The sequence below is a fragment of the Heteronotia binoei genome, chromosome 11, assembly GCF_032191835.1.
Source record: "Heteronotia binoei isolate CCM8104 ecotype False Entrance Well chromosome 11, APGP_CSIRO_Hbin_v1, whole genome shotgun sequence".
NCBI lineage: Eukaryota > Metazoa > Chordata > Lepidosauria > Squamata > Gekkonidae > Heteronotia > Heteronotia binoei.
In genome coordinates this window covers 50608114-50626487 of record NC_083233.1, presented here as the reverse complement: position 1 = coordinate 50626487, position 18374 = coordinate 50608114, and the positions used below count along the sequence as shown (strand labels likewise).

Sequence of the window (18374 nt, the reverse complement as noted above, 5' to 3'; positions counted from 1 at the left end):
GACGCTGGAGAGCACACGGAAAAGACTAAGAAGGCTAAGATAAGGCCAAACACTCTAAGCCTCCACTGCAGATTTCTCCGGAATCACCTCCGGCACCGACACGGCTTGTCCCTCCGCTGAAGCTCTTCGCATCGCCGGTGCGTCGACAAAGCCCCCAGATCTCGTCAATGTCTACCCAGCTCGTCATATCGTACTCGGATTCCGAGATCGAATCGGCGCAACCTCTCAAACCCGACAAGAGTCCGACAGGCCGTCTTACACCAGGCCCAAGGACCCCTCGCCCCCGAAGCCCATTGCGGGATCGATGGGACACCGGTCGGGATCGACCCCTCGACATTCGTTCTCCACACCGTGAGGACACTCAAGATCGACCTGTGACTCATGTGCCTTGGGACCAGCGCCAATGGCAGTACCTGTATGGCGCGTACTCCATGCCGCCACCCTTCCCATGGATTCCCCTCAAACAACCGGAGTGGGACCAGCGGTCGGAAACATCGTATCGCTCTCGGACGTCCTACCATACCCCGAAGCGATCGGCATCGGTCTCGGTACCGAAATCACCCGAGGTCGAACAACGCCCCAAGCTTGCTCCTGAGCTCGTTACCAAACCGACGGCACCAGTGTCGCCACCGGTGCGAAACCCTTCGGAGCCTTCGGACTCGGCATCCCCACGATCCCACCGAGAATCGTCCCCGGAGGAGATGGAAGATTCCTCCCCTGAGGTGCCTTCCCCGCCGGACAAAACTTCGGACGAGCACCCCATTTCCCCATCAGAGGACTTAAAATCTTACGGGGACTTGGTCAGACGAATGGCACAGTCATTGTCCCTCACCACGGAACAGCCGCAACGGTGGTCACAGACAGTGTTTTCGATATTGTCCAGAGGGACACGTCAACGGCGGTGGCGCTCCCGCTCACAAATGTCATGCTGCAGACAGCGAAGTCCTCCTGGGACAAGCCGGCCTCTGCCCCAGTGTCTTCACGACGTCTGGATCATATGTACAGGATCCAAGAGAGCACAGCGGAGTTCCTTTATACCCATCCAAAACCTAATTCCGTAGTTGTGTCTTCCTCGTCAAAAGCTAAGAAGACGCACTCCACCCCCCCCCCCCTGATAAGGAGGGTCGGAAGCTGGATGCTATGGGCCGACGGCTTTATTCAACGGGCTCCCTTGGCGTAAAAATAGCCAACTATTCGGCATGTATGGGCAGGTACCAGTATGCCCTATGGGACCAGGTCTCTACTATTCTCCATACCCTTCCGGATCAGAGTAGAAGTGCTCTGAAGAAGCTTCAGAAGGAGGGAATGCTATTGGCGAAGCAACAACTAAACGCGGCCAAACATTCTGGGGACACGTGTGCCAAGGCACTGACGGCGGCCATTTCACTGCGGCGCCACTCCTGGTTACGGTCCACTGCGCTCCAGCCGGACACACAGGCTTTCATTGAGGACCTCCCTTTTGATGGGTCGGGTCTCTTCAGCTCCACCACTGACTCTGTACTCCAAGAGTTAGATAAGAGCATGAAGACATCCAGGAACTTGGGGGTGTCTACCTCTCGTCCTCAAAAACGCCAATGGAAACCGTGGCCCAAGAAGCCATATTCCAAGTCACCGGAACAGTCCTGGCGTACAAAGCCGTCCCCCACTTTTCCTCGCCAGCAGTATCAGGCTAAACCCAAGTATTCACCGTCTTCGACCCAGTCGACCAGACAGAAGGGATCCAAACAACAGAAGCAGGGCCTTTGACTGCCTTCCGGCCCCATGCCTATCCACGGCTGTGGACCCTACCCGCCTTTTCCCTTTTTTGCCAGCATGGTCCCGCATTACTTCGGACCTATGGGTCCTATCTGTTATCCAGCACGGGTACGGGATAGAGTTCATTCGCCTTCCCCGGACCCCGCATTTTGTTTATACCCCACCTTCCCCGTCCCTCCAGGAAGAAGTGCAATCTCTCCTCTGCAAACGGGCTATCGAAGTGGTCCCTCTGGGCCAGCGGGGCCGTGGTTTTTACTCCCGTTACTTTACTGTTCCCAAGAAGGATGGGGGGTTACGGCCGATCATGGACCTCCGGGCCCTAAACCTCTTCGTTCGATGCGACAGGTTCCGCATGGTGTCCCTGCAGCACATCCTGCCGCTTCTCAGTTGTGGCGACTGGATGGCGACATTGGATCTAAAAGATGCATATTTCCACGTTTCCATCCTTCCGAGTCACCGGCAGTTCCTGCGCTTCGCCATAGGGGAGGACCACTTCCAATATCGGGCCCTACCCTTTGGCCTGTGTACAGCCCCGAGAGTCTTCACCAAGACTATGGTGGTCATGGCGGCCTACCTGCGGCTGCAGGGGGTAATGGTGTTTCCGTACATCGACGATTGGCTGCTGGTGGCGGACTCCAGGGAGCTCCTTCTGCAGCACATTGACGTCACTGTGACTCTCTTGGCGGACTTGGGCCTGCAGGTCAATTGGGGAAAGTCTCACCTCTGCCCTTCCCAGAAGGTGCAATTCATAGGGGCGATCCTGGACACTACGATCTGCAGAGCTTTTCTCCCTCCGAATCGGGCGGACGCCATTGTGCAAATGGTCCACGCAGTACGTCAGCACCCTACCTTGTCAGCTCGGCAGGTCCAGCGACTGTTGGGACTCATGGCGGCCACTACGTCTGTCATCGCCTTAGCGAGGCTCCGCATGCGCCCGCTACAACTATGGTTCCTGAGAGCCTTCCGGTGCAACGTCGATCCTCTCTCTCAACTACTGCACGTCCCCCCGGAGGTGGTAGCCTCCCTGCACTGCTGGGGACTGAAGTGCTGGCTGACAGAGGGCGTCCCCTTCCAGAGGCGGGCTCCGACGGTAACGATCACGACGGACGCATCCCTCTGGGGGTGGGGGGCACACACTCAGGGTCTTTGCGTTGGGGCCCCCTGGACGGACCATCATCTTCACCGGCACATCAACTTCCTGGAGTTGCTGGCCATGTACCACGCTCTCCAGTCCTTTCAGACGCTGATTCGGGGCAACTCTGTGGCCATTCTAACAGACAATACAACGGCCATGGCATATGTCAACAGACAGGGGGGCACGGTCTCCCGCAGCCTCTGTTTGCTTGCTGCGACCATCTGGGAGTTCTGCGAGACCATGGGGGTTTCGATTGCCGCGACCCATCTTCCCGGGGAGCTGAATGTGCGGGCGGACTTCCTCAGCCGAGGGGGGGCCTCCCTGCACGAATGGGAGCTCAACTGGGAGTTTTTGAGTCCAGTGTTCCGGCATTGGGGGACTCCCCAATTGGACGTGTTTGCAACGCAAGACAACAATAAGTGCGACCTGTTTTGCAGCAGGGGGGGAGCGGATCCTGGGTCTCTGGGGGACGGACTCCTGGTTCCTTGGAGCCACCTCAGTGTTTACCTTTTCCCCCCGATTCCTCTGATAACCAGGGTGGTGCAAAAAATTCTGCGGGACAGACGGATGGGAATCCTGGTCACCCCTTGGTGGCCGAGGCAGCAGTGGTTCCCGATAGTTCTGCGCCTTGCCAATGGGGAACTTCATCACTTTCCGCAGGCCCCGGACCTTCTGCTTTCCCATCAGGGCCAGGTCCTGCACCACGATGTGCCGCACTTGAAATTGACGGCGTGGCGCCTCAGCGCTCGCAGTTATCGGACCGGGCGCGCTTCGTCCTGTTGAACTGCAGAAAGTCTTCTACTAGGCAGTCCTATGCCTATAAGTGGGCAAGGTTTGTCCGGTTCGCTGAGGACGCTGGGACTGAGCCTCGCGGGGCAGGCTTGCCTGTCATCTTTGACTTTATCTTGTCCTTGTTGGACGGGGGCCTGACAGTGTCTTCCGTCCGAGTCTACTTGGCAGCTGTTTCCTCGGAGCATTCCCGGGTGGAGGGGTGTTCCGTCTTTGCTCATCCGGACACAAAGAAGTTCCTTAAAGGGATTGCCCGGCTGTACCCTACCATCAAGGTTCCGGCGCCGGCTTGGGACCTTATTTTGGTGTTAAAAGCCTTAACAGCGAAGCCATTTGAACCGATGGCCACATGCTCTCCTCATCTTTTAGCCTGGAAAACAGCTTTTCTGGTGGCGATCACGTCTGCCAGGAGGGTGGGCGAGCTGGCGGCTCTCCGGTGTGATGATCCGTATTTGCGCTTTACCCCGGAGGGGGTGGTGCTTCGGCCTGATATAACTTTTCTGCCAAAGGTGCTCTCGCCCTTTCATTTGAATGCTGATCTGTGCCTGCCAGTGTTTTTTCCTAACCCGGCGTCGGACTCTGAGCGTCGGTTGCACGCTCTGGACGTCAAGCGGGCGCTGTCCTTCTACCTTCATCGCACGAAGGGTTCCCGGAAAGACTCTCGACTATTTGTGTCCTACGCGTCCGCGTCGCGAGGATGGAGGATTTCGTCTCAACGGCTGTCGGGATGGATTACTGGGACCATTCGTCTCTGTTACCTCCTCCGCAAGACGCCGCTTCCAGGACCAGTCCGGGCCCATTCCACGCGGGCTGTGGCGACCTCGACGGCCTTCATGAGAGGGGTCCCTCTTCCGGACATCTGCAAGGCTGCCACATGGGCCTCAGCGCATACCTTCGTTTCGCATTATGCGCTGGACCTGAGGAGGCGTCAGGACTCTTCGGTGGGCCGTGCTGTGTTGCAGTCTGTCTCTTCCTGATGGACCGCCGCTCCTCCAGGTAGGACTTTGGCTTGCTAATCTCCCATCGGTGTGATGCACAGAGACCACGAAGAAGATAAACAGGTTTCCTACCTGTAACTGATGATCTTCGAGTGGTCATCTGTGCAGTCACACTACCCGCCCTCCTTCCCCTCTGCCGTCGGTCCATCTGTGGGCTAACGCAGCGGTCAGAAGGAACTGGCGGGATGTCCGCTCCCCGTCCCGGTGGGCATGCGCAGTGGGGCGTCTGGGCATGCGTGCTGGGACGGAGGCGCGGAAATCCGCAGCTTTGAAGTTTACCGATCGTGATCGGCGCAGGCGCCTTCTCCCATCGGTGTGACTGCACAGATGACCACTCGAAGATCATCAGTTACAGGTAGGAAACCTGTTTTTTCCAGTTTTGTTTTGGTCAACATTTGTTTGTTTTTAATATTGTCTTGAAATTGATAAATTCCGGCCTCCCTCCAGATTTTAAAATCATTAGTAGCACGACCTGGTTTAAACCAGGCTTGTCCTAGAAAGCTTGCCATAGGTGAACTAGATGGTATTAGAATTTTTTTGTATTTGTCCCAGTTTTTTAGTGTTAAAGATAAGTAAGGATTGTCCTTGGAAATGAAATATCTATCATTTGGATTCCAGATGGCTTCCCATAAGTGGTCCCCTAGTAAATAAGATGCTTCGATGTTTACCCAGGCTTTGTCACAGCTTTTCACAGCATACCATAGCACATTTTTTAAATTAGCAGCCAGATAGTAGGCTTCTAAATTAGGTAAACCCAATCCCCCCTGTTTTATTGGTCTAGTCATTAACTTAAATTGGAATTTAGGCTTTTTATGTGACCATATGAATTTAGAAAAAAGGTTTTGTTTGTCCTTGAATTCTTTAAATGAAATATAACACAGTAAGTTATAAAATAGAAATAAATATCTAGAAAGTACAAAGGTTTTAATCATATCTATTTTCTCCAACAATGTTAGATTAAGCTTACCCCCATTGTTCCAAGCTAGATTTTATAGAACAATCAAGAAGTTTATAGTTTACATTATAAAGATCTTGTAGATTTAATGGGATTTGAATTCCCAAGTGTCTGAAAGATTTTTGTACCCATTTAAATGGAAAGGCATTTATTAATTCCAATTTGGAAGTTGGCAGCACAAAAATAGGATACAATTCAGATTTCGTGTAGTTAATAGTAAATCCAGACACTCCGCTGAACTCTTTAATTTGTTGAAGCAGTAATGTAACTGACTGAAAGGGCTTAGTTAAATAAAAGACTGCATCGTCCACGAAGAGACTCAATTTATATTCCTCTTCTCCTACTTGAATACCACTAATTAATTTGTCATTTCTTATAGCAAACGCTAATGGCTCTATTAAGAGGGCAAATAAGATGGGGGATAAGGGACATCCCTGTCTTGTGCCTCTATGTAAATTAAAATCATCAGACCTAAAATTATTAATATATATTTGTGCTTTTGGTTTAGCATACAGAGCCTCAATGGAGGTTAGGAATTTTGGACCAAAGCCCATATGATGTAATAATGTAAGCAGATATGGAACCTCCACTTTGTCGAATGCTTTCTCAGCGTCAATGGCCAAAAGAACTGATTTTTGTTTTCCTACAAAAATTAAATCCAAAGTTTTGTGGATATTATCTGTGCGAGTTCTAGTAGGGATAAAGCCTGATTGGTCACTATGTATGTAGTTTGCAATAATTTTATTTAATCTGTTAGCCATTATAGCTGAGAATATTTTAAAATCATTATTTAAAAACGATATTAGTCTGTAAGATGTAGGGTATTGTTATCCTTCCCTGGTTTGGGTATCACTGTAATTCTGGCCTCTGTCCATGTAATAGGCATAGTTCCTTTAATCATAACAGAATTACACGTTTGTACTAAGGGATCTAATATCACCGATTTAAATTTCTTATAGAACTCAATAGGTATACCGTCTCTGCCCGGTGCTTTGTTGTTTTTGATGTGTTTTAAAGTTTCAGATAGTTCAAATTGTGCTATTTCTTGTTCTAGAAAAGAAAATGTTCAGGTGTTATTTTGATGTTGTAATTTATAGAGTTAAGATATGCTTTAATTTTGGCCCGATCAGGGTTCTCTGATTTGTATAACTGTTGGTAGTAATTATAGAATATCTGAATTATCTATTTAGATTTAGTAGTAAGTTGTCCTTGAGGGTTACGCATATTATGAATAAGATGAGATACCTTTTTCTGGATAGTCCTCTGTCTAAGCAACCTAATAGACCTCGGTGTTTTGGTAAAATATTTTTGGTTAAGTATCATTAAGGTTTTTTTGTATTTTGGATGTTTCTAATAGGTCTAATTTTTTACATTCCTGTTCTAGAATTCTTAGCAGTTTTTTGCCTCCTTTTTTAGCATATTGAAGTTCCAGATGCTTAATTTTACTAGTAATTTCTATTAATTATGCTTGTTTCTCCTTTTTATAGGTGGATGCAATTGCTATTAACTGCCCTCTTATAACAGCTTTGAATGCGTCTCATAAAGTCTCCTGTGATATGTCTTTAGTTGAATTAAATTTAAAATATTCCTGTATTGAAGCTGTTATTTTTTCACATATCAATTCATCTTGCAATAATAATTTGTTTAATTTCCAATGATATCCTTGCTTGTCATCATTTTGGGTGGAGAGCATACAGGTTACCCACGAGTGGTCTGAGATTATGCGTGGTCCTATATCAGCCTCCTGAATCTGATTAGCTAGCCTTTTAGTTACAAGAAGAAAGTCAATTCTTGTATGGATTTGATGTAAACTAGAATAATGTGTGTATTGCTTGACTTCCAGGTTCAATAAACGCCATATGTCTACCAGATTAAACGAATCTATTATGTTTAATAGTTCTGTAGTTTTTTGCCCGTTTTTTCCCTGGTTTATGCATTTTATCCAGTGTTGGATCTATTATATAGTTTAGGTCTGCACCAATTACGGTTTCACCAATTTGAAATTCTCCTAGGAGGTTAAGAGTCTCTTTAATGAATTTTTTCTGGTTTGCGTTTGGGGCATACAAGGATGCTACTGTAAGTGGCTGGCCGTCTAGCTCGCCTCTAACAAAAATATAACGACCCTTAGGATCAGACTTTATTTTTTGGCAATGAAAAGGTACCAATTTTGAAAACAAAATTGCTACACCTCTGGATTTTGATGTCCCTGCAGCCAAATAGTTTTGATTAAACCAATTTGAGGATAACAATTTTTCGTTTGCATTTTTCAGATGTGTCTCCTGAAGACATACAATATTTGCCCTCTCTCTTTGCATAGTATTGAGAAGCCTTATGTGTTTTATTATGTTGTTAAGATCTCTACAATTCCAACTAAGAAGTCTGTACATGTGTGCCATCTTTAAGGCAATTTAAGAGTGCTCAACCGTATTTTAACCTAACACAACTTAACAGGAAAACTATAAATGTGATTCCCTTAAATAGGGATGCTTTTCAGAATTTCTTCCCTTTACAGGGGGAAGAGAGAAAGCTATATATAAGCTTCCTTGTCTGAAAAGAACAATTTACCTACAGGGGGCTTAATTTAATTTTCTTTAAACAAAGAAAAAACAAACAAGTTACTTTGCAAAGCCGTCTACTTTCCCTTTCTCTTAAAGAAGTGTTTCTACTGCCTATCTTAAGAACTTTGTACATATAATTTCAAAAAACATCTTAAGTATAACAATACTATATAGGAACCTATGAAATATTCTAATAAAGCCATTATATTCACATTAATCATGCTCTTTAAACATTATAAACAATCTAACTTTAGCTACCACTTACGTCTTTAACTATATTTAACAATCATGTTAACTTATTAACAGTGACCTATCATACCTATATTTTCTTATCCATAAATTCAACCTCTACCTATATATCTATAAACATTTTTATTTCTAGTATTATATATACCATCGTACATATATCAATTTTATTTACTGACTAGTCTCATATACCTTTCTATAAAGGGGGATAGAGAAAGACAAAAAAAGGGGGGGGAGAGGTAGTGGGCATCAGAAATGGAAAAGTCCAGCCTTGAAAAAGGAATAAAAATATGAAAAAGAATGTGGGGGTAGAAAGAAAATACTTCATCTTTAACTTGTGTCAATTCATTTCAATTTAGTTCAGATTTTACAATTACCTAATTAATTCATTTCTTATTCGTATATAGCTAAACACATATTAAATAAATATTTATACTGTAAAATACTTTCATTTAACAGCCTTGTCAGTTGTTTCAATGAATTATATGGACCCATACATACTTTTATATCTAGTAGTATCCAGAAACCCCTACCTAAATCAATTTTATTTATTATCCAGTCCCATATGTCTTTATAAAGAGGGGGTTGTAGGAAAAGAAAGAAAGGGGAAGAAGGAAGGAGATTCAGAGAAAGAGAAGGTCAAGTTTGTAAAATAAATAGATATATGAAAAAGAAGTGGGTATGAAACAGAAAACAAGTCATTATTAACTTATATTAGTTCATTTCAATTTAGCTTAAAAAATTTAATTACCCAATTAATTCATTCCTAATTTTTAAATTTATAAAATTATCTTTGTCTAATCAGATATTTATATTGTAAGATATTTTCCTGTAATAGCATTAACACTTGCCTCTATAAAATGTAATGCTCTCTAAACTATGTATTAATAAATGTATTGTTTCGTGGTATATCTGTATTTTCTAATAACTTTAACATTTAGGACATCATAATATACCAATTGAAATTAAAAAAATAAAAACATGAGAATATTTATTTCCTCTCTTGTGTCTTCCAGTCATGTCACCTCTGTCCATTTTGTCAGTATTCCAGCTTCCAAAGTATCGTTATTGGTAGTAGATTCTTAAATTTTAAGTCTAATATTACTATAAGTCTTGTGTAAAGTCTGTAGATGGTAACAAATATTCAAATATACAAAATACATATTTATGTTGCACAAAAACACATTGATCTCAGTCATGTTGATGTTTCCAGAGGAGAGAAAAAACAAATATTTTTAGAAGAATGTTTGAGTTTTACTTATCATTTATCCTCAGGGGTCTTAGTGGAGATTTTCATTTCTTCTTCTGGAGTTAGTACAATCCCTAAGTCCTTCAATAGCGTTTTTCCTGACGTGATGTCTGAGGCCTCCATCAAAGAGCTGTTGCGAAATACATATATATCCAAAGACGCACTCCATCTGAATCCCACATTAGACGTAAAAAGTTTATTTGCAAAGAAATTAAGAGCTCTACGTTTTTGAATTGCCTCTGTAGGGAGATCTAATAAGATCTGTATCTTCCTTCCCTCATGCATAAGGCCTCCAGTTTTCCTGGATTCTCTTAAAACTTTGTCCCTTGATCTTGGATATAAGAATTGCACCAAGATATCACGAGGCCTATCTCTTCTTGCTCTTGCCAAGGCCCCCAGTCTGTAGGCTCTAACAATGGCTGGGGCCACCCTGTCCTCTGCTCCGATAGCGTTTCCAAGCCACAGAGACACACAACTTGCCAGGTCCCCTTTATTATTATTGTCCTCCTCCACCCCTCTTAATTTAAGGTTACACGATCTCCATCTATTTTCTACAATTAAAAGTCTATCTGCAAGATTTTTTTCTGACCTTTGCAGGCTTTGTATTTGGGACGCTGCTGCTTCACTGATCTCTGCTGCATGCTCCGCCATTTTGTTCGTTTCCGTCATTGTCGCTTTTAACTGATCTATATCTTGCTTAACTGATTGTAGGACATCAACTGCTTCTTTTATAAATGTGCGTAGGTCATCTTTAAGTTCCATAAGGTCTTGCTTTGTAAGAGTATTTGACTCTTGTTGTATCTGCTCTTTTTCTCCTTCATTAGCAGCCGGCGCAATTTTTAGTTGTTCTGGTGTATAAGGGAGTTGGGGTTTCCCCTGCTCCTCCAGCCGAAAAAAGTCTTCAACAGTTGTTGATCATAAGTTTCTTGCGTTGTTTTTAGCTGCTGATTTTCTGTGTTTATTTTTGTTCATATCTCTCTGTCCGATTTATGGCAGTTTGATTTAGGTCGGGGAAAGTGGAAACCTGCTCAGAATTATGCGTCCACCATTGTTGAGCGATGCCCCGCCCCTCCCTCATTTCTATTCTTAGATTGGTGGAGCTGGCCAGCAAAGCTTGTAACATTTAAGACTAACAAGTGCATTCGGCTTGAAGTTTTTATTGTCAGGAGCTTCATCAGGTCAACATTGGTGCTTTCTCTGTACAAATGGGCAAAAACCATAAAAGAGCTAAAAACCTTGACTTTGAAAAGCAGGCTGTTGCATATTTTTATTATTTATTAAATTTAATTTGTTGACTCCCTTTCCCTAAAAGTAGGGCTCAGGGTAGCTTACATCATAAATATATACATCATAAATATATATCTATAAATATGTACAGTAGATAGTAAAAATTAAAACATTAAAATTAAACATTGACAGTAAATCGTATAATATCCAGATGGCAGAGAGTTCCACCAGGTGGAAGCCAGGCTGAAAAGGCCTTAGCCCTAGTTGAGAACAGCCAGACCTCTCTTGAACTGGGGACCACCAGAAAGTTCTTATTGCTAAAGCTTAACACTCTTCTAGGGACATACTGAGAGAGGCGGTCCCAAAGATATGTGGGTCCCTGATGGCTAAGGGCCTTAAAAGTTAAAACCAAGACCTTGGCAGGCCCGTAGTCACAAAGGGGCCCTGTCCTTAACTTCCAGACAGGGCCCCTCTGGGAGTCAAGGGGCCCTGCCTGGAAGTTAGGGGCAGTGCTGTTTTTTTTCTCTTTCTTTTTGCCATGGCTGAGCCAGTGAAGCCGAAGCTGGGAGAGCTCAGCAGGGCACAGGGCACTACAGCAGCAAAAGCAGCAGGCGGAGAGAAGGGATGTGAAGGAAGTGGTGTGGAATGGGCTGTGGAGCTTCTGAGAAGTGGCAAGCCTCACAGTGGATAGGAAAGGGTACCCTCTGACTTTTTAAAAAGCCCCCTGACTTAAAATCCTGGCTACGGCCTTGGACTGGATCTGGTGCTCCACTGGGAGCCAGTTCAGCTTGTGCAGCACAGGTTGAATGTGTACAGTCCGAGGGGTCCCTGTAAGGACCTGTGCAGCCACACACTTTAAATGAAGCACTCCAGGACAATACCACTGTATATTGTGTGTGTGGAAGTAATAGATTCCGAGAAGAGCTTCTCTGCTGTGCCAAGCTTTTGCCTCCTGTCTGCTCACTGCTGACTTAGCAAGTGACAGCAGAGGACAGAAAAATCCTGACCATAAGGGGGAATGGGGTGGATTCTGAGTCACACTGAGAGATGTAGTGCAGTGGGAGACACAGGTCCAGCCCAAGTCCTCCCGCGCAAGCTGTACGGAAATGAGTACAAACTGCACAAAAAGCACTGAGCAACGTGGCTTTCTCACTATGGAAAGTAATTGTTCCACTTAGGTGTTTAACGTAACAGGAAAGATACTATCATTTATCACCAGAGGCCTCTGGTTGGGAGTGGCTCACACCCAACCCATTTGGCTCCTGTACTCATTTGTGTTCTGTATAGAACTCTGTGGCACACCTACTGTTCTCTTAGATTTTCTTGGCCTCTAGGCCCAGCTTTGCAAAAAACCTTATTTCTCTTCTCTCTCTCTCGCTCCACCTACTTAGGAAAGCACTTTGTGCAACTGGTGGAAGAGGATTCTGGCTCATGAATGCTCAGCCTGCCACAACACGTGCATTAAAGTGGTATGGACCTCTTGATACAGTGAGGATTGTCATGGCAGTTGAAAATCCTGTAGGATTAGTAATGTGGTGCACAGACTCTAGAAGGATTATGTACACTCTGCATACAGACTAGTACCTTTGGAATGAGCTGCAATCCAGGTAGCTCTTGATTCTTGAGCTGCAATCCAGGTAGCTCCCGTGATTTTAGGGTTAAAGCAAGTTGTGATCTCTGTGATCTAACCCATACACATCTCTAACATGGTCTTTCTCAATGTGGAGGTTGTCAGGAGCAGGAGGGTTTTTTGTAGAAAAAGCCCAGCAGGAACTCATTTGCATACTAGACCACTCCTCCTGATGTCACCATAGTTACATACAGAGCTTTTTGTTGAAAAAGCCCAGCAGGAACTTATTTGCATATTAGGCCACACACCCTGATGCCAAGCCAGCTGGAACTGCATTCCTGTGCGTTTTTGATTTAAAAAGCCCTAATAAGAAGTGTGAAACAAGAAGATAAGTGTTTTGAGCATTAGGGTTATATTAATTACTGTATCCAGCAAGCTGCCTGGGTCAACACTGTATGCCATCTCCATGTGCACTGTGCATGAGGAAACACTTTTATGTGTTGCAAATTTTGCCCAATTGAAGCAGTCTGCGTGAATAGTACTTCCGCAGGCTTGAGCGGGTTTCTGTTGGAAATCTGTTCTGCCCAGATTTGTTTAATGATGTTGCAAAGGACTAGTTGCTTAAATGTTTCAGCCCCTCTCACCTTTTCCCCAGTATGTGTTGAAGCTGCCGCCTTTTATCCTTTATTACACCTGCTTGCCTGGGTCTGGGAGGTGTGACTCTATAGATAAGGCAATCAGGATAAGAAGTATATAGAGGCTGATTATCCTAAGTCAGCATAAAGCAGCAGCGCTGCCTGGAATGCCATTGAATGAACAGGCATCACTTCAGAAATGCTTGTTCTGTTGCTGGTGCCCTTAGTGGCTTTGCTGTGCTGAAGAGTCTGCTATTCAGCTCTTTTGCCCAGTTCTTGGAAAAGGGTAGTAAGAGACTTCATTGTCTTATTATCACATTTCTGGGTGTCCTCTTCTTCAGCTTCCTTCAGGTTTGCTACCTATCTACAAAACAGCCTACTGTGCAGAGCTGGTCCAAGGGTTTTTTATTTTAATTCAACAGAGAAAAGTGAAAAGTCTAGGATGAATATTTTACTTAATGGACATTCAAAATTAATAATAAAATGAAGAGAGAGGAGCTTTTCGAAAGCCCCCTGCATTATATCATGGCACCATAGAATGACAGAGTCAGTGATATGGAGAGTTCTAGAAGCCAGTCCATGCCAGCTTTCCCTTCAGATCAGTAGACGAAGTGCCCGTTTGATGCTCCTCAGCATTTGGCACCCTAGATGATCACCTAGTGGTCAGGCCAGCCCTGCTGCTGTGAATGAGTTATGGTTATCAGCCACACATCTTTCAAAATAAGTGATAGGTGCAGACCCTGTCCAAGCGGCACTCACAGTAATGGGCTCAGGCATCCTGACAGCTCTTTAGAATGAAACTGAGGTGGCCAGGTCATGAAGGGAGCAGTCTTAAAAACCTGTCTTTGAATCCCCAACAGATATAGTTTCTTGTAGAATGTGTGCAGTATTCTCTCATTGAAACTATTACTTCTGCCATAACATATCCAAATATTTTTGAAGCATGCAGCTGTTTCATATGCCACTTGTGCCACTCTTTCAAGTAACATTTTCAACCTAGAAACTGAAGGAGAGAGTTGGAGCTGTGTGGTACTCTCTAGGCGTGTATGTGCATGTGGCAGAGGTGGAGTGTTTCCTTGTAAAAGATGAGTATGGCTTGTTGGCATGAGTATCAAAGCCCCATGGTAAACGGATAATCACTTCCCAGTCCTCCTGGTCTAGGAGAGGGCTGCTTTTATATAAGCTAGGCAATAACTGAGCTGCTGCTGTGAATCAAGTTCCTCTTCCAGTTTCTGTCAAGAAAACAAATCAGTGTAAAGTGGTGGGAACAAGGCAACTGGGCATTCTTGGGACTCCCTTTATGTGATCTAAAGTGGACATGCACACAAAAATGTTATTTCTTACTTTGCTTTTTGATGTGGGGGTGGCCTTGCAAGAAGTTTGCTGAGAAGGGTTGCTGTTTATTCATGGGAGAGTGATGGAAGCCATGGAGTACACTTGGACCATGGAGGAGGAGATGATATTGGATTTATATCCCGCCCTATTCTCTGTATCTCAGAGTCTCAGAGTGGTTACAGTCTCCTTTACCTTCCTCCCTCCCCACAACAGACACCCTGTGACGTAGGTGGGGCTCCCAGAAGCTGCCCTTTCAAGGACAACTCCTACAAGAGCTATGGCTGACCCAAGGCCATTCCAGCAGCTGCAAGTGGAGGAGTGGGGAATCAAACCCGGTTCTCCCAGATAAGAATCTGTACACTTGACCATACACCATACTGGCTCTCTAAAACGTAGTCTGTTTTTCTTAACTTGTGAATAAACAGTGTGGCAGGTCACCTGCTCTCCTCAAGGGGAGAATGCTACACAAGAACCCACCTGCCATATAATGGCAACATGAGGCCTGTCGGTATATTGAATGCTACTGAGGACAGATATGACCCTGTTCTTGATGGGGTGGATGTACAGTCCTGGGCAAGGGCGGGGTATCTGTAAGGGGGAATGCTGAAAGGAGTAGCAGGAAAGGCTACAGTGGCAGCTTGATGAAGATTTGTCAGTGATATTAGTCTGTCTTTAAGCAACTTCAGAAATGGTTTATAAATACAGCTTGGGAACATAAGAGTGTATTTAGTGTGCCATTTCAGCACTAAATATATATTTAAAACTAAGGAGGCATTTAATTCATTGGCACCTGTGGAGATGGAGAATGAGAGGCCCAATGGTAGGGAGGCAGGAACTGTTAGGAGTAAGGGGGCTGGGAGGTTTAGAATTAAGACCCCCTAAATGTCACATTGGGTTGAGAAGTTCTTCATTATATGTCTTCAGCTTTGTAGTTATGCCTTCATATTTTGCACTGTGGCATTGTACAGCTGCCTTCTTTGTAATAAGTTGCCTAAATTTGAGTTGAGGGTAGGAAATTTTCCTGTTAAGAAAAGTGCTTGCATTCTGAAAGCAGTCTGACAATGGAAATAAGAAACTGAGGCTCCTGGCAGAGGGGGAAAGCTCTTCCTGCCACCCGCGCAGGTGTTCTAGAACAAGGCTAAGGGAGTTTTCTGTGTGTGTGTGGAGGTGGTCTGTGTGATGGTGCTGTGGGTGGGGTTGGCTGCCAGGCACACCCAGTTCTCATGATGGCTGCCAGCACCTTGTCTTGGCTGCCAGGCTTCCTTAGGGTATTGTGTGCTGGGAGTGTCAATAAAAGAAGCATGCTATCCAGGCTGGAGCATGTTACCCAGCACAAGTCGCAGTTAAAAGTGTGAAGCAATAATGATGAGAGGGGGAGGAGGCTGAGGAACCATTTGAGGCCTATTTTCGGCCTACTTGTTGAGGGCCAGTAGTGTAACAAAGAGATCTGGAAGCCTTGTGTCTCTTGAAGCCTTCCTTCCATATGGCACTTTTCCATCCAGCATTTGGAAAGGCTTTCCTGACTGGGCTAGGTGTCCTATATGATCCCTTCCAACTCTATGATGCTAATTTCTCATAAGGAGTGAAATCCACTGCTGGAGCTGTCCACTGTGGGTTTTGTAGGCAGGCTTACCAGCGTAGCTGTGGTTAAACTTTCTAGTGTGAATGAGAAAGCCTAGATGCTTTCTGGAGTCTGTTGTGGTATGTGAAATCTGTCTCCTCCCATTAATTGTATCAATAACTGGTGTGGAGACCAAGTTTGTGTTGCTCATGCTGAAGTTGTCTTTGGAAATGGAGAGCAGACCAGCTTAGAAGATGGTGAAGTCTCCCTTCAAGCCATCTAGTTTACAAGAAACATTGCAGATTGCCTGGATACTCCTGGATTCAGGTTCTAGCTTTACTGCGGGCTGATGGTTCCACATCAGCTATCAAAGTGTGAGTCCAGAACATAAGTGGTGCATAAGGGCAGAACCCAGTTCATGTGCCTGTTAGTCTTCTTTTAGATTCTTATCCTTTAGTATTTGCTTTGTGACACTCTTTCCATCGGATCTTCAAGCATATCTCTCATTCTTTCCTCTTCCCTCAGTCTACCTCTCCCTTAAGGGAGACCATTTTGTTTGTTTTAATGTGTACGCTGGTCACACTTGGGAATTCTGGGTATCTTTCCTCTTCTGTCTGTTTTTTGTCTTCTCAGATTCTTCTTGGCGTAGAAGGAGAGAGAGGAAGCATCAACAATATTATGAATGTACAATTTCACTCCCAAGTTTAAACGTACTTTGTGTGTGTGTTAATAAAATGAAGCTAGATAGCAGGATGTAAGGTTGGGAAAAGTTTTTTTGTGGGTGTATAAATTATTGTACTTTGTCTCCCAGCTGCTCAGAATGCCAGGACCTTCTCACAAACTGGTACTATGAAAAGGATGGGAAGCTCTATTGCCACAAGGACTACTGGAGGAAGTTTGGAGAATCTTGCCATGGCTGCTCTTTGCTGATGACTGGACCTGTGATGGTAAGGCTCTAGATTTCTGTTCCTTTTGAGATGCTGCCAGTTATTGACAGATGAAGGGTTGTTGAGCCAATAAAAGGGTATGCATTGGTAGTGGTGAAGAGACTTGCATTAGGGCTATTCTGGTCAGGGCTTTTGCCTGGTTACTAAGATTGGCTTTCCAAGAACCATAAGTATCCCTGGTCACCTTTCTATGCCCTCTTTCAGGCCTAGAATACTGCCAGGGCATGTCTGTCCTTGCTGTCTTCCATGAATTTTCCTGCCTGCCTGTGGCAGTTTGTATCCTCATTGTAAAGAAACAATGAACAGTGTCTGTACAGCTGAGGCTGCTCTGCTTTCCAGAGTGTAGCCTGGAGGCTGAAAGTGTGTGTTGCTTCTAGAGATGTAAAACTTCTGGAAATTTTGAAGGCGTGGGAAGACTTTTTCGCCGATTTCTTGAGAAAGAAAACAATTATTTGGAAATAATGAACTATATGCAATACTTTCCTATCAAACTTATAATGACAACATAAAATGCATAATTTATAACAGCATATAACATCGAACTATTTGGCATATTTATGAAATTAAAAAGTAAAAAGCAAGCAAACCCAGTACTTAGTTCCAAACTACTGCACTCTAGGCTACTGAAGCACACATTCTTAATTTTGGCCATCTAAGAGGTGGGGGGGGGGGGGGCAAGAATCAGGTTTGAAGACAAGAGTTGAAGACAAGAATCAGGTTTTTTTAAACATAAGAACATACAGGCCTTGAATTCAGCAGGAGCTCACAGGAGCACAGCTCCTGAGCCTTTCTGAGGGTTCCCCCTCTCCTTCCCCACCTACCTATCTTGTCCATTGAATAGTAGGTGCAGCTGCATAACAACCCCTGGATCAGCTCCACCACCTATTTTTCTACAAAAGGACCCCTGAGAACATATATTTAGACAGAAACACTTATACAGTCAAAATCGGTAGAATTTTCAGCACTTTTGGATTTGAACTTAAAATGTGCTAATATTGAAGACGTTGACCTCTGATAATTATCATCATTAAATTAATTATAGCATTTAAACAAAAATTACTGAAAATGTATATTTTGACTGAGTAGACTGAAATTAAATCCGACGAAGATGGAAGTCCTGTATCTAAGCTGTTGTGGTACAGGACTGGAGGTCCATTTACCGACTCTCGATGGAGCGCAGTTTATGCCGACGCCCAAAGTTAAAAGCTTAGGGGTGCTCTTGGATTCCTCTCTAACAATGGAGGCCCAAGTAGCTGCCACTGCCAAGTCAGCTTTCTACCATCTGTGGATGGTAAGGCAGTTGGTCCCCTTTCTCGAATGTGACGGCTTGGCAACTGTGATCCATGCTATGGTCACCTCGAGGCTGGATTACTGTAATGCCCTCTACATGGAGCTGCCTTTGTCCCAAATCCGG

The 18374-nt window shown here is 44.6% G+C and overlaps 1 protein-coding gene across 3 annotated transcripts in view; it reads left to right on the top strand.

Moving 5' to 3' along the window:
• Positions 1 to 18374, top strand: part of LIMK2 (LIM domain kinase 2) — a 66386-nt gene that overhangs the window by 22643 nt on the left and 25369 nt on the right. For all 3 annotated transcript variants that reach the window (XM_060249449.1, XM_060249448.1, XM_060249450.1), the window contains one exon: positions 16825 to 16960. In XM_060249449.1, the coding sequence (XP_060105432.1) occupies positions 16825 to 16960 (136 nt within the window). The remainder of the gene's footprint in view (positions 1 to 16824; positions 16961 to 18374) is intronic.